Below are 15515 nucleotides of genomic sequence, written 5' to 3' on the forward strand. Positions count from 1 at the left end.
ATTAATGGATCTTTCATAATATCAGTCATTTTGTATTTATTTATTCAGTTTTGTTAGATTTTTTGTTTTAAATACTTAATTGCTATCTTTATATTTGTTTCTGACATTACATTAAATTATTTTGATTCCACCTTATTTATTTATTTTCCAGCATGTATTTGATCATTTTTATTGTTGCTGTCATCAGCTCTGTGTATTGTATAACATGTGCCTGATGTGATATGTAAATGTTGTTTTTTTTTTTTTTTTTTATAAAATGTCGTGCAATCTTTGACTGCAGTTCATTGTAAATGTCTTAATGTCTGTTTGTAACTATGGCTTGTCTTTGCAGGGGGAGGAGATCTTTCTGGACATGTTTGAAGATGAATACAGGAGCATGACGGTTAGTTGGACTACAGTTGATTTCTGTGCACTTGACTGTATAAGGTCTTACTGTGTGTGTGTGTGTGTGTGTGTGTGTGTGTGTGTGTGTGTGTGTGTGTTTGGGGGGGTGATTGGTCGGTGTGCTATATGACATTCCTATGCTCACTTGATGGTGCACACGGATGGGTGCTTAATATGCCTGTGTGTATGTTGCAGAGTAAGCCCCTGAATGTGGAGTACCTAATGATGGATGCCTCAGTGCTCCTGCCTCCCACTGGCACCCCACTGACTGGCATCGACTTCGTTAAGAGACTTCCCTGTGGAGACGTGGAGAAGACACGCAGGGTTGGTGAACAAACAAAATAAATAAATAAATTGACTGCATTTATATAGCGCTTTTCCATCTGCATCCGATGCTCAAAGTGCTTTACAATTATGCCTCACATTTACCTATTCACAGAGACACACTCGCACACCGATGTCAGGGTGCTGCCATGCAAGGCGCTCACTACACACCTTGAGCAACTTGGGGATTAAGGACCTTGCCCAAGGGCCCTGAGTGATTTTCCGGTCAGGCTGGGGTTTGAACCAAAGATCCTCTGGTCTCAAGCCCAGCATTTAACCACGAGACCATCACCTAACAAAACTATTTAAAGTACAAGTCAATTTAAGTAGTGTGTCTTATTTTATACCACAGATCTAGAAATCCAGAGTTTGTCACAAAAATCAAATTTCAAAGTTAAAACTATTTTAATAATTCTCCAGTCACATGTTGATAATAAATGAACTGTTCTAATGGTGTCAACAACAAGGTGCAGGGGACAAGTCACTTAATTGGAAGGTGCAATAGTGCTGGGATATTTTGTTTTTTTGGTTTAGAGAGTAATCAAAGCTGTACTTCCACTTGCGTAATTGTACTTACAAGATCACAAACACCACCACGGTTAGTCTGTACAAACACTCAGTAACATTGTAATTGTTCCTGTTTTTCTGTGAGAAAACTGGATGCATCTGGACCAAAACAAAGAACTTCTCAGTAGGTTGGGCTACATTACCCTCCAAAATGCGCAATTTGAAGTATAGAATTGAATATGTGACTGATGGAAAAACGTGTATTTTGCTAAAAACTCTAAAATATAGCAAAAAAAAAAAAAGGTAGCCCAGGGTGTGAGGCACGGGCGGGTGTGGGGATACTCGCGAGTCTCCAGTTGAGCGCTGCTATGTTTGAGTTTACCTGATAGATGGGGTGGAGGGGGGAAAGCTCTAACTGTTGTTTGTGCGTATGCGCTGAACAGCAGTTTAGAGTATTCAGCCTTTTTGGAGTCCCTGAGTGGAGTCCTGTATGGGGCTCTGGTGGGGGACTCAGTTGTTCTGCTGGGGGACTTCAAAGCACATGTGGAGAATGACAGAGACACCTGGAGAGGCGTGATTGGGAGGAACAGCCTCTCTGAGCTAAACCTGAATGGTTGTTTGTGATTGGACTTCTGTACTAGTCACAGACTGTCCATAACAAACACCATGTTCAAACATAAGGATGCTCCTAACTGTACGTTACCAGAGCTCTAGGCCGAAGATCGATTTTGTGATCGTATCATCTGATGTGAGGCTGCATGTTCTGGACACTCAGGTGAATAGAGCGGCAGAGCTGATCACCATCTGGTGGTGAGTTGGATCAGAGGGTGGCGGAGGACTTTGGACAGACATGGTTAGCACAAACGGATAGTACGGGTGAACCGGAAACGTCTCGAGGAGCCCACTGTCTGCCAGATCTTCAACTCACACCTCCAGTGGAGCTTTTCTGGCATCCCTGTGGAGGTTGGGGGAATTGAACCTGAATGGGCAATGTTCAAAGCTTCCATTGCTGAAGCTGCAGTGGGGAGCTGTGGCCTGAATGTCTTAGGTGCTTCAAGGGGTGGCAATCCTCGAACACTGTGGTGGACATCGGTGGTCAGGGAAGCCTTCCGACTGAAGGTGTCCTTCCAGGATATGTTATCTCGGGGGACTCCGGAGGTAGTTGCAAGGTACTGACAGGCCTGAAGGACGGCGGCCTCTGCTGTGCGAGAGGCAAAGCAGCAGGTGTAGCAGGAATTCGGATCAACCAAGTAGAATGACTTTTGGTCAGCACCATGGTGCTTCTGGTGGGCCGTGAGGCATCTCAGGAAGGGAAAACGGGGAACCATCCAAGCTGCCTATAGTAAGGATGGGACTCTGTTGACCTCAAATGAGGATGTAATCCACCGCTGGAAGGAACACTTTGAAGAACTATTGATTGATTATTATCAATTTCCCTGGTGGAAGTCACTGAGGTAGTCAAACAACTCTGCAGTAGCAAGGCCCCAGGGTTGATGAGATTCGTCCAGGAATACTGAAGGCTCTGTGTGTGGAGGGACTGTCTTGTTTGAGACGTCGCTTCAGCATTGCGTTGAGGTCTGGGACAGTGCCTAAGGAGTGACAAACTGGGGTGGTGGTCCCCATATTTAAAAAGGGGGACCAGAGAGTGTGTGCCAATTACGAGGCATCACACAACTCAGCCTCCCTGGTAAAGTCTACTCCAGGTTGCGGAAAGGAGGGTTTGGCCAATAGTCAAACCTCTGATTGAAGAGGAACAATGTGGGTTCCATCCTGGTCGTGGAACAACCGACCAGCTCTTCACTCTCACAAGGATCCTGGATGGTGCCTGGGAGTATGTCCATCCAGTCTACATGTGTTTTGTGGACTTGGAGAAGGCGTATGATCGGGTACCCCGGGAGATACTATGGGAGGTGCTGCAGGAGTATGGAATGAGGGGGTTCCTTCTCAGGGCCATCCAATCTCTGTACTCACAAAGCGAGAGCTGTGTTCGGGTGCTTGGCAGTAAGTCAGACTTGTTTCCGGTGGGTGTTGTCCTCTACCAGGGGTGCGCCTTGTCACCAATGCTGTTTGCGATATTCATGGACAGGATATCGAGGCATAGTCGGGGGGAGGAGGGTTTTCAAATTGGTGGGCTCAGGGTCTCATCACTGCTTTTTGCAGATGATGTGGTCCTGTTGGTTTCATCGGCCTGTGACCTCCAACGCTCACTGGATCGGTTCACAGCTGATATGTGATGAGGATCAGCACCTCAAATCTGAGGCCATGGTTCTCAGCAGGAAACCGATGGATTGCCTACTGCAGGTACGGAATGCGGTCTTGCCCCAAGTGAAGGAGTTCAAGTACCACAAGGTCTTGTTCACAAGTGAGGGAACAATGGAGCGTGAGATTGGCTGGAGAATTGGCGCAGCAGTGGCGGTATTACATTCGCTCTACTGTACTGTTGTGAAGAAAAGGGAGCTGAGCCAAAAGCCAAAGCTCTCGATCTATTAGTCAGTCTTTGTTCCTACTCTCACCTATGGTCATGAGGGTTGGGTCATGGTTATGAGTAAATTACAAGACACATGTGCAACAATCACCTAACTTGCCTACAACTTATGTCCTGCATATGTGGGACACACGCTGCCACTCATTGAAAATTTTCAGCATGCCCAAAATTTTTTGAGGAGGTCAGCTTATAAGGACGTACATCAGCGAGCTTCAGCGTGTTTCAACGTGCTCTTAACTTATAAAATTTTTTTTAAAAACCTTACCCTTAACTTATTGGACTTATGCCAGTGTTTTTTTAATAAGATTGACATACGCTGGCTAAATTGTCAAGGTGTGACAGGGCTTTTAGGAGGGTGGCTGGTGTCTCCCTTAGAAATAGGATGAGAAGCTCAGTCATCCGTGGGGAACGCATTGAAAGGAGCCATTTGAGGTTGTTTGGGCATCTGGTAAGGATCCCTCCTGGGTGCCTCCCTAGGGAGGTGTTCCAGGCACATCCATCTGGGAGGAGTCCCCAGGGGAAGACCCAGGACTAGGTGGAGAGATTATATCGCCACACTGGTCTGGAAACGCGTCAGGATCCCCCAGTCAGATGTGGTCAATGTGGCCCGGGAAAGGGAAGTCTGGGGTCCCCTACTCGAGCTGTTCCCCCCGTGACCCGATCCCAGATAAGCAGTTGAAGATGAGTGATGAGTGAGTGGCAAAAGAAGTCATATTTTGCTAAACTGCAATAGAAACACTTTTTCTGCTATTACAGGTCACATAAAGTACAGAAAAAGTCACATGACATCCTGAAATGTATCGTGGAGTATGTGTGAATGAAGTAAGAGATGGAAAGTTCTCTTTTGCTCGCTCGCTCTCTCTCTCTCTCTCTCTCATACTCGTTGCCATGACTATTGGAATTACGGTCCACACGAGAGCCTCACTGGAATGCTCGTCATCATAAGACGACAAATCCAGCAGTGACATTCAGTCACTCAGCTGAAACACTGTCATTTCACAATTGTGTTTTCATGAGATATTGAAAGTATCTCTTAACTCTTGTGGAAATCTGTAACAGAAACTCAGTTATTGTCCCTCTTAAAATATAACTGAGAATAAGTCTAGATGTTTAGTGAAAAGCAGTTAGTGTTTTTGTTTTGGCCTTGAAGAACTTTCTCTGTTTCATTATAAAATAAATTAATTACAGGTTACAGCCCTCTAGAGAACTGCTGGGATTGGCTCCAGCCCCACCGCAACCCTTAATTGGACTAAGTGGTTGAAGATGAGTGTGTGAGTGTGCGAGCTGTCCAGAGAGGGATTGTCTCTGTTGGTAACCACAGAGCTTTGCTCAGATGAACAATAGAGTTTGTTGGTGCTTCACGTTGTGCCTAAACATGCCATTGGCCCACTTAGTGATCATGTGGAATTTATTTTAATTCGGCATGATAACTTTTAGGTAAGATGTCTTAGGACCCAGTCCGAGATCAGAGTAAGGTGGCAGTCATTATCCATGCCTCCCATGGTTAGGTTTCTTAATGCATTTGTGCAAAGCCGGTGTCAACAAGAATAGAACTACAGTAAGAGGCCACATTGCTCCTCCTTTGTTTGTGTTCAACACAAAATGAATTGAACAGGTCTGCCAGCAGCCCTGATCGACTATGATACTGCGTGTGTGATTTTGTGTGTTCTCTTTCTATGCAGGCCATCCGTGTGTTTTTCATGCTGCGGTCATTGTCACTTCAACTTCAGGGAGAACCTGAGACCCAGCTCCCTCTGACTAGACCTGAAGACCTCATCAAGACAGATGACGTCTTAGACCTCAGTAAGATGCTCAAAGCCAGATGCTGTTACACTTTGACTAATGAAGGCTAAAAGCTACAATGTGGAATTTCCTTCCTCAGACCTCAAAAGCAGATTGTTACACAGAATCTCCACAATGTACAAGACGTTAGAGGTTTTATCTTTTAAGCAAAGGGGGATGACAGCAAAGTCATTGATGTTATCAGTGATGAATTGTTTATTTAAAGTTTAAGCCTGCTGATGTGTCCCACAGGTTTACTGTTTTTCAGACACTTAAGCCTAGTGTTCACATGTTCCCATTAGTTTCCAGGTGGGTTACAGGTAAAAATCGTGAAGGAAACAGCATCCGAAGCTGCAAAAGGTGACACCTATTCACAGGATATAATATTTTGCCACCGTATCAGTATCAGTCTTTGGTACAAATCTAATGCTGTCAGCTTGCAGCAGGCTTCCCGGGACGTTCCAGACAGCCAGTTAAGCTGCCGCGAGCTTGCCGGTGACCTGGTCGGGTTCCCAATGATTTCTATTGGCGTCAAAATTTTGAAGTGTCCAAAATTTTGTTCCCGATGATTCCGATACTTTAGATGGTGAGCGACACACTCCAGGATGACTATGTATGCTTGTAGATGGGTTGGTGGGGTTGGTGATTATCCCGTGAGAAGCCAACCACAACCTAACAGGATGTATATGCACAGGGGGTTTTACTGAGTGACAGCCACCAGTGAATGGTGATAGTTTTGGGAAGAAATCTGTTAGAATTCCAGGAAACTTTGCTTACACATACCCAAGTTTGTGTTTGAAGAATGTTGATGGTGAAGTGGTTCTGAAAAGAGTTTACTCTCATCTGTAGTGCATCCAGTGAGGCTTGCAATGGTTTAATGGATTCTTGATTCAAAACACATTGTCCCAAAGTGTCGTCCTCTGTTTTGCAAATTCTGCAGACAGATGATCCATGGGAATGAGCACTGTAGTTGTGGTTTCTTTAGGCAAACTTGTCGGTATTCTTTGAGTTGCTCATTTTGCAAATAAAACTTCAAGACAAGTCAAGCTAACCCATTTTGGTGGATATTTGGTAAAAAAAAAAAAAAAAACCTGGCCAAAAAAACAAAACAAGAAGAATGGCAAAAGGTCAACTGGGAGCTTTCCCTCCTGCGTCCTTCCCCTACACTACAACCCACACATATGCAAATTTGAAAATCAGACCTCACTGACCTTTGTGCACATCTGAATATTTCAGTGAAATAATTTTGGAAGTGTATTAAGTACCTGAGAGGTTATCAGAACAATAGAATTAGGGTTGAACTCACTAATGAAAAACCTCAGCTGACTAGTTGATTAATTAATTTGACAATACAAATCTAAGTCTATATTGTCTGTATTTAAAAAAAAAATTTCAAACCTAGTGCAAGTACAAAAGATATTATCACACTAAACTATTTGAAAACGTTTGTCATTCTACCACATACAATGATTTATTCAAAGGCCTTAAAGCTACAATGTGTAGGATGTACCTACAACAATGAGTGTCTACAACAATGTGTCTTCATGACCTTAGAATGATCCCTTTATATGTACATGGGAGCGGGCCCCATCTGGGAGGCTGCCATGTTGAATTACAATGTTGATACATTAGCCCAAAAGGAACATGCCTTTCACATTTTCTGGCGTGGCCAGAAGACTGGAGTAAAAAGACAAAGAATTAGTAGTTGCTTCCCTATATGCTGTCTACTGGTTGCTTGCGCAGGATAACAACTTTGAGAACCCTCATTTTTGTGAAATGGTAGAGCATACCAGTGGTGGGCACAGCTAACCAAAAAGTTAGCTTTGATAACCATTAATCCGATAACTCAAAAGTTATCTTTTATGACGCTAAACCAATAAACTGCTAAGAAATGCATCTTTATTACAGATAACCGATAACTTTTAGTATTGATTCGGATGCGGCCACATCAGATTACACTGTCGGTTTCTGATAAACCAGTTTCACTTTAAGCGCTGCAGGGACTGTTGAGTAAATTCAAGGATCACAAACGCATAAGAAAGCACGAAAAATGAATTAATAAAAAAATAAAACCCCAAACACTGTTGTCATCTTTCAAAAGCAGTAAAACACAGTATTAGAAGTCACAGTATTAGATTAGTCAGTATTAGATACACCATCATTTTCTAACTAAAAAGCTGCTGCCTTTTTCACACACTTTGAACCCTGTGGTTTAAACAACCGAAATACGGCCATTAATGCATTGATTGGCAGGAGAAAAAAAGACACAAATTCTTACCTGTTTGTTTCAGTGGGATTCATCTGAAGAAATAATCCACGTCCTTTTTTATATATATCCAAAACAGTGTCTAAACGGTGAAGAAAAGTCCCTCTGTACACAGCTGCGCCGTAAGAGTTCCTCTCCCCACAGACTCTTGGTGATTAAATTATACTGTCAACCACAAAGAAATAAAATAATGTTAAATTAGTCTGTTTTGTTTTTGTGTTTTGCGGATGATCAAACTCACTGTAACGTTTGTGGTAGTCTGCTACAAACACACAACAGACGGAGTAAAATGTTTGATTTTGGGGTTTACAAGTGTTTTTGACCATTAAACTTTGCTCACTTTACCAGCAAAAAAAAAAAAAAAGTTATCGGAACTAAATTTATCGGAAGATAATTGGTCTGATGATGGTTTTAAAACTTATCTGAAGAGCTAATCCCCTAGCAGAAACCTTAGCTTCGATAATTATTTGTTATCAGATTAGCTGAACTGTGCCCACCACTCGTGCATACATGTTGATTGTCACAGCAGAACGCAAGGGTCATGTAACCCCATTGCCAAACAAGCAAAAATGTGAATGGGAACAAATAAAACATGATCAGTATAATGCAATCCAGAACCTCCTTGTCAGACAACACTAAATCCTACACAATGTAGCTACAAGTAAAGTCAATTTGGAATCTGTTCAGAATGAAATCAGCCTGATTGGTGAATCCATAGGGTCTGGCTCAGTACGATCGGATTGGCTAGTTTTTCATGCTTACAAAGCAGTTCTAGTATGCCACAGCAATTTAATTTCAACAATGGGACCATGTTGTTGTTTTTGCTGCTCAAACTGCGGCCAAAAAGATTTTTTTTTTCCTTGATAAAAAGTGAATCAGAATAATACACCATTGTTATTGTGGGTTTCCCCCCCCCACATTTTCCCTACGACCAGACTCTAACAGAGGTTGGTGGTTCATACACTTTACGGAACAACACGTTTGTTTCTGGCCGTTCAAATAAAGCAAAGATTGTTTTTAATGTCTCTTTTAAAATCAGTGTGTTCACTTCACTTGTCCCTTCATAGGAATATCTGAGGCCTTTTTGCATGTTTAATCTTCACAGTACGTCATCACCCTTGATGAGCGTGCACAGAAAGTTCAGCTTGCGTAGAACAATCTGTTTGGGCCTTTAAATTAATAATATTTTCCAACCTAACAGATTTCAAACTATTGAATCACCCTCGTCGATCTGATTGGATTTCTCAGATTCTCAATCATTCTGATTAAAAATGTGTTGTTAGAGTCTGTGTAAACACAGCTATTCACATTAAATGATTCTTCTGTGTCTGCACAGATGAAATGCCTGTTCAGTCAGTCTCACGGTAAACAACCTGCTGTCAAATTTTTGTTTTTGTAGAAGAGTTGGACTCATCAGTCAGGTCAGGTCTGAAATCTCTGATTTTGCTTTTGAGAGAGCAGAGATGACTTTCTGAAAATAAAATTCAGTGAATTCAGTTTTCTTTCACACTTTCTTTGCTCTGTTTTTGCTTTTCTCAACATCTTGCACAATTACTTGTTTTCTGATGAATGTTTACACTATCTAATCTAGTATGTCAACAGGTCGCCCCAGCCCTCGTGCAGTGGAAACAATCTTTCAACTCATGCAAATATTCTTACCACTGCACTCAAAAACATTCATTATTTGTATACTATATCATCTACATTTTCCCTGCTTTGTGAGATACTACACAAACTGTACATTTTAAATGTCTCTTATACCATGAAAAACAGTTTCTAGAATTAGACCCAAAAAGTTTCCTGTAAAATACTTGGTTGCAAGGATGACTGTGTTATCTGTGACTATTGTAGGTGATCATATCCTGAAGAGTCACCTTATCATCTGTGCTGACTCACCCTCACTTTTGCTTATTCTTAGAAACAAAAGGGTTGATTACTGTTTCAACATTATTGCACAACAGTGCGGAAATACTTTAAGATACTGAAATGTTTCCTGCGTCTGCATCACAGTTGTCTCTTGAGCCTAGTATATCAGCTCAGTACCTGAATAATATATTACAGATTACTTAATTGACTTGAGTACTGTATCATTGTACTGTCCACACTTGAGTTACAACTTACGGCAAACTACGAGGGGAGACTGATAGGTTTTGAGCCTGACCCAGAAAAAGGACGGCTTGGTTCACCATTGTTGGCATTCTGAGAAACCAACATTTCTCAACATTGCACCCAGTGAGTCAGATCTTCACACATTCTTAAGAAGTGTTGGTTTCTCAGAGTCCAAAAGATAGAGAGCCATGCCATACTTTTTGTGGGTTAGGTTCAAAACTCCCCAATCACCCTTCGTATATTCTGTTTTGGGAACAATTTAAACTCTAATAGAGTAATAGACTAGGCTAATATTGCTTCTTGCCACATTATTTACCTCAACATGGTTTCGAACTGGGAAGAACTGTAAATTTGCAGACCAGATTCACTAAAGTTACTTACTTCATTTTTCAATTTCAATTTATTTATTTTATGTAGTATCAAATTACAACAAAGTTGCCTCAGTGCACGTCACACAAGTAAGGTCTAACCTTACCAACCCCTAGAGCAAGCACACAGGTGACAGTGGTAAGAAAAAAAACTCCTTCTGATGATTTGAGGAAGAAACGTCGAACAGACCAGACTCAAAGGGGGGAACCTCTAATTTGACCACCGGCCATGCTACCAACACAGTTGACAATACAGGAAATTATACAGGAAATTTTAGGAGTCCATGCTGGTGTACAAGACGGGAGGCCTGCAGAAGAAAAACACCCACTCCCATCTCTGGATGGAGCCACACCTTAAACAGAGAGGAAAAAAAAACAAAATCAGCCGGCAGAAAGACAACCAATACAGTATAATTTATCAGCATTTAGCAATAAGATAAACAGAACAAATAATAAGGTGATTGCCAGCCACTACCCCTAAGCTTCACTAAAAGACCTTATTAAAAGACTTTAGATAAAGTTGAGATCACGGCCCGCTCCGTTTCCTAATAAAATGAATTTAAAGGGTAGAAAGCATAGTACCATACTATGCCAGTATGCTAGCCATACGAAAGGGAAAATAAGTGTGTCTTAAGTCTGGACTTGAAAGTCTCTACAGAATCTGACTGTTTTATTGATATAGGGAGATCATTCCACAAAACAGGGCCACGATAAGAGAAAGCCCTGTGACCCGCAGACTTTTTTGTTCACCCTAGGGATACAAAGTAGTCCTGTACCCTGAGAACGCAGAGCCTGGGCTGGTACATAGGGTTTAAGTAGGTCAGCTAAGTATTGAGGTGCTAGTCTGTGAAAAATTTTATAGGTTAATAACAGAACCTTAAAATCTGATCTCACAGGGACCGGAAGCCAGTCAAGAGATGCCAAAATGGGTATAATGTGGTCGAACTTTCTGCTTCCTGTCAAAAGTCTGCCAGCAGCATTTTGAACCAATTGGAGACCCCTAATGCTGGACTGTGGTAATCCAGAAAATAGAACATTGCAGTAGGCCATTCTAGAGGAAACAAAAGCATGAATCAGGGTCTCAGCATCAGCCATACACAGGATGGGACGAATCGTCACGATATTTCACAGGTGGAACAAAGCAGTCCTTGTAATATCGCTAATGTTGATGTCAAAGGACAGTGTAGAATCAGAAATAACACCAAGGTTCCTCACTTTGTCAGTATGATGTATGACACATGAGCCTAGGCTAAGCGTTAGCTGGTCAAATTGATGCCAATGTCTCACTGGACCAAGAACCATCATTTCAATCTTGTCAGGGTTTCAAAATAGGAAATTGTTACACATCCAGCTTTTCACTGATGCAAGGCAGTCTTCTAAGGATTTTATGTGGATGAGATTACCAGCAGTTATCGGCATGTATAACTGAGTATCATCAGCATAGCAGTAAAAGGTAATCCCAAAACGTCACAATATGTGCCCAAGGGGTGCTATATAAAGGGAGAAAAGCAGGGGGCCTAAGATAGACCCTTATGGAACCCCAAATTTCATGTCACTAAAGTTAGAGGTAGTGTTACTGTACAAAACACAGTGAGAACGACTGGTCAGGTATGATGTCAACCATGCAAGCGCACTCACAGTAAGCCTGAAATGATTCTCCAGCCTATTGAGTAGAATATTATGATCCACAGTATCAAACGTAGCACTGAGATCTAACAGCACCAGAACCGTAGTGGTGTCTGAATCCATTGCAAGCAGAAGATCATTCACTACTTTAGTGAGAGCTGTCTCTGTGGAATGATCTTTTCTAAAAGTGGACTGCAGATTATTCTCAGTAAGGTGGTCCACAAGCTGCTGTGAAACCACCTTTTCCAGAATTTTAGAGCAAAATGAGAGGTTTGATATCGGCCTATAGTTTTTCAATGCGCTAGGGTCAAGATTAGCTTTCTTAAGTAATGTTTAATCACTGCAGATTTGAAACATTTAGGAACAGATCCAGAAGTTAATGAGAGATTAATAATTTCCAGCACAGTTGGCCCAAGAGTGGGCCACAGATCCTTAAACAGTTTTGTTGGTATAGGATCAAATAAGCAGGTTGTGTTTTTTGTAGACGTTACATGTTGCGTCAGCATGCCTAGTGAGATACTATGAAATTCTGTAACTCTAGGTAATACCTCAGTGATGGCACCCGCCTCAATAGCAGGGTTTAGTGGCTGGGTTAAGGCATGCTGGGATATGTTTAACCTAATGTCATCTATTTTCTTCTCGAAGTAATCCAAGAAGTCTTGTGCTGTAAAAGGAGAGCGACTTACGGGTGGATGTCCATGAATAAGTGTTGCCACTTTGTCAAACAAGAACTTTGAGTTATGCTTGTTTTTGTTGATCAAATCAGAGTCATAGGCCCACTTTGTAGCCAGTAGTGCATGCTTAAGTCTAAGATAGCATTGCACCACGCAAGGTGGAATACTTCTAATTTTGAACTTTTCGTTCTAGACCTCTAGCCATATGCTTGAGGTCACACAAGCAATCGATGAACCAAGGTGACTGTGTTTTGGAGGAGTGTGATTTTAGTATAGTCGAGTGTTGAGTGTAGTTTAGAGCACTGAGTTGAAACTGTCCACAAGACTGTCTACTAATTGGGCATTTTCCACATGTGAAGCTAAAATATCAGGCAGGCTAGCTTTGAGTTCAGTTATAGTTGAGGAGTTGTTTTGCTGCAATGATCAATAAGGTTGTTGTTCCACTAAACACGGCAGCAAAACTGTAAACCTAATAAGTGAGTGATCAGAAACCATTGATGCAAGATGCATCAATGGCATGATGTCAATATTTGTGACAGCAATACCACGTGCGAGAACCAAGTCCAGTGTATTTCCACTAATGTGCGTTGAATTCTGAATGTGTTGCTGGAATCCTAATACATCTATAATTTCAATAAATGACGTGCAGAGGGGATCACAAGGCTTATTTATATGAATGTTGAAGTCACCAATAATCAGACTGTTATTTGCAGTAGTTGACATGTTAGAGATAAACTCACCAAAATCATCTAAGAGTATGGGCCAGGGGGCCTATATACAGTGACAAAGTATTAGGGCTGATTTTTATTGTTGTGAACCTTGGCAATATGTAGCATCGAAGGCAAAGCGGAGAATCAGATGTCCAAACTAATTATATTTGTGACCCCCAACAGCTAATAAACTAAACGATTTATAGATAAGAGCAACACACCCACCTTGCTTCACATCATGAGGGACGTGACTAAATGTGTACACCAGTGGGCAGGCCTCATTTAAGGGGAGGACAGCTGTAGGTTTAAGCCAGGTTTCACATAACCCAATCATATCTAAGTGGTGATACATACTTAGATCATTAAATAAACAGTGATTTTGAGGACATTGATATTATGTTAATAAGACCCAGACTAAGGACCTCAGTGGGGTTGATAGTTGGACTGTTTGGATTTAGGGGTGGTTCCAGAGTAGCATATACAACCCCTGGCGAAAATTATGGAATCACTGGCCTCGGAGGATGTTCATTCAGTTGTTTAATTTTGTAGAAAAAAAGCAGATCACAGACATGACACAAAACTAAAGTCATTTCAAATGGCAACTTTCTGGCTTTAAGAAACACAATAAGAAATCAGGAAAAAAATTGTGGCAGTCAGTAACAGTTACTTTTTTAGACCAAGCAGAGGGAAAAAAATATGGAATCACTCAATTCTGAGGAAAAAATTATGGAATCATGAAAAACAAAAGAACGCTCCAACACATCACTAGTATTTTGTTGCACCACCTCTGGCTTTTATAACAGCTTGCAGTCTCTGAGGCATGGACTTAATGAGTGACAAACAGTACTCTTCATCAATCTGGCTCCAACTTTCTCTGATTGTTGTTGCCAGATCAGCTTTGCAGGTTGGAGCCTTGTCATGGACCATTTTCTTCAACTTCCACCAACGATTTTCAATTGGATTAAGATCCGGACTATTTGCAGGCCATGACATTGACCCTATGTGTCTTTTTGCAAGGAATGTTTTCACAGTTTTTGCTCTATGGCAAGATGCATTATCATCTTGAAAAATGATTTCATCATCCCCAAACATCCTTTCAATTGATGGGATAAGAAAAGTGTCCAAAAATATCAACGTAAACTTGTGCATTTATTGATGATGTAATGACAGCCATCTCCCCAGTGCTTTTACCTGACATGCAGCCCCATATCATCAATGACTGTGGAAATTTACATGTTCTCTTCAGGCAGTCATCTTTATAAATCTCATTGGAACGGCACCAAACAAAAGTTCCAGCATCATCACCTTGCCCAATGCAGATTCCAGATTCATCACTGAATATGACTTTCATCCAGTCATCCACAGTCCACGATTGCTTTTCCTTAGCCCATTGTAACCTTGTTTTTTTTCTGTTTAGGTGTTAATGATGGCTTTCGTTTAGCTTTTCTGTATGTAAATCCCATTTCCTTTAGGCGGTTTTTTACAGTTCGGTCACAGACGTTGACTCCAGTTTCCTCCCATTTGTTCCTCATTTGTTTTGTTGTGCATTTTCGATTTTTGAGACATATTGCTTTAAGTTTTCTGTCTTGACGCTTTGATGTCTTCCTTGGTCTACCAGTATGTTTGCCTTTAACAACCTTCCCATGTTGTTTGTATTTGGTCCAGAGTTTAGACACAGCTGACTGTGAACAACCAACATCTTTTGCAACATTGCGTGATGATTTACCCTCTTTTAAGAGTTTGATAATCCTCTCCTTTGTTTCAATTGACATCTCTTGTGTTGGAGCCATGATTCATGTCAGTCCACTTGGTGCAACAGCTCTCCAAGGTGTGATCACTCCTTTTTAGATGCAGACTAACGAGCAGATCTGATTTGATGCAGGTGTTAGTTTTGGGGATGAAAATTTACAGGGTGATTCCATAATTTTTTCCTCAGAATTGAGTGAGTCCATATTTTTTCCCTCTGCTTGGTCTAAAAAAGTAACCGTTACTGACTGCCACAATTTTTTTTCCTGATTTCTTATAGTGTTTCTTAAAGCCGGAAAGTTGCCATTTGAAATGACTTTAGTTGTGTGTCATGTCTGTGATCTGCTTTTTTTCTACAAAATTAAACAACTGACTGAACATCCTCCGAGGCCGGTGATTCCATAATTTTTGCCAGGGGTTGTATAAGATGTCTGGGAGTAGCTTTAGGGTTGAGACATTCCACGCAGGTTGTAGGTAGCAAACACAAAATCTGTGATGTTGCGGGAACAGCCAGCGGGTCATCCTCAATTTCAA

The 15515-nt window shown here is 41.5% G+C and overlaps 1 protein-coding gene across 4 annotated transcripts in view; it reads left to right on the forward strand.

Moving 5' to 3' along the window:
* Positions 1-15515, forward strand: part of clec16a (C-type lectin domain containing 16A) — a 148120-nt gene that overhangs the window by 105403 nt on the left and 27202 nt on the right. For all 4 annotated transcript variants that reach the window (XM_034189765.1, XM_034189764.1, XM_034189767.1 and 1 more), the window contains 3 exons: positions 332-382; positions 580-708; positions 5383-5503. In XM_034189765.1, the coding sequence (XP_034045656.1) occupies positions 332-382; positions 580-708; positions 5383-5503 (301 nt within the window). The remainder of the gene's footprint in view (positions 1-331; positions 383-579; positions 709-5382; positions 5504-15515) is intronic.

This window comes from Thalassophryne amazonica, chromosome 16 (assembly GCF_902500255.1).
Source record: "Thalassophryne amazonica chromosome 16, fThaAma1.1, whole genome shotgun sequence".
NCBI lineage: Eukaryota > Metazoa > Chordata > Actinopteri > Batrachoidiformes > Batrachoididae > Thalassophryne > Thalassophryne amazonica.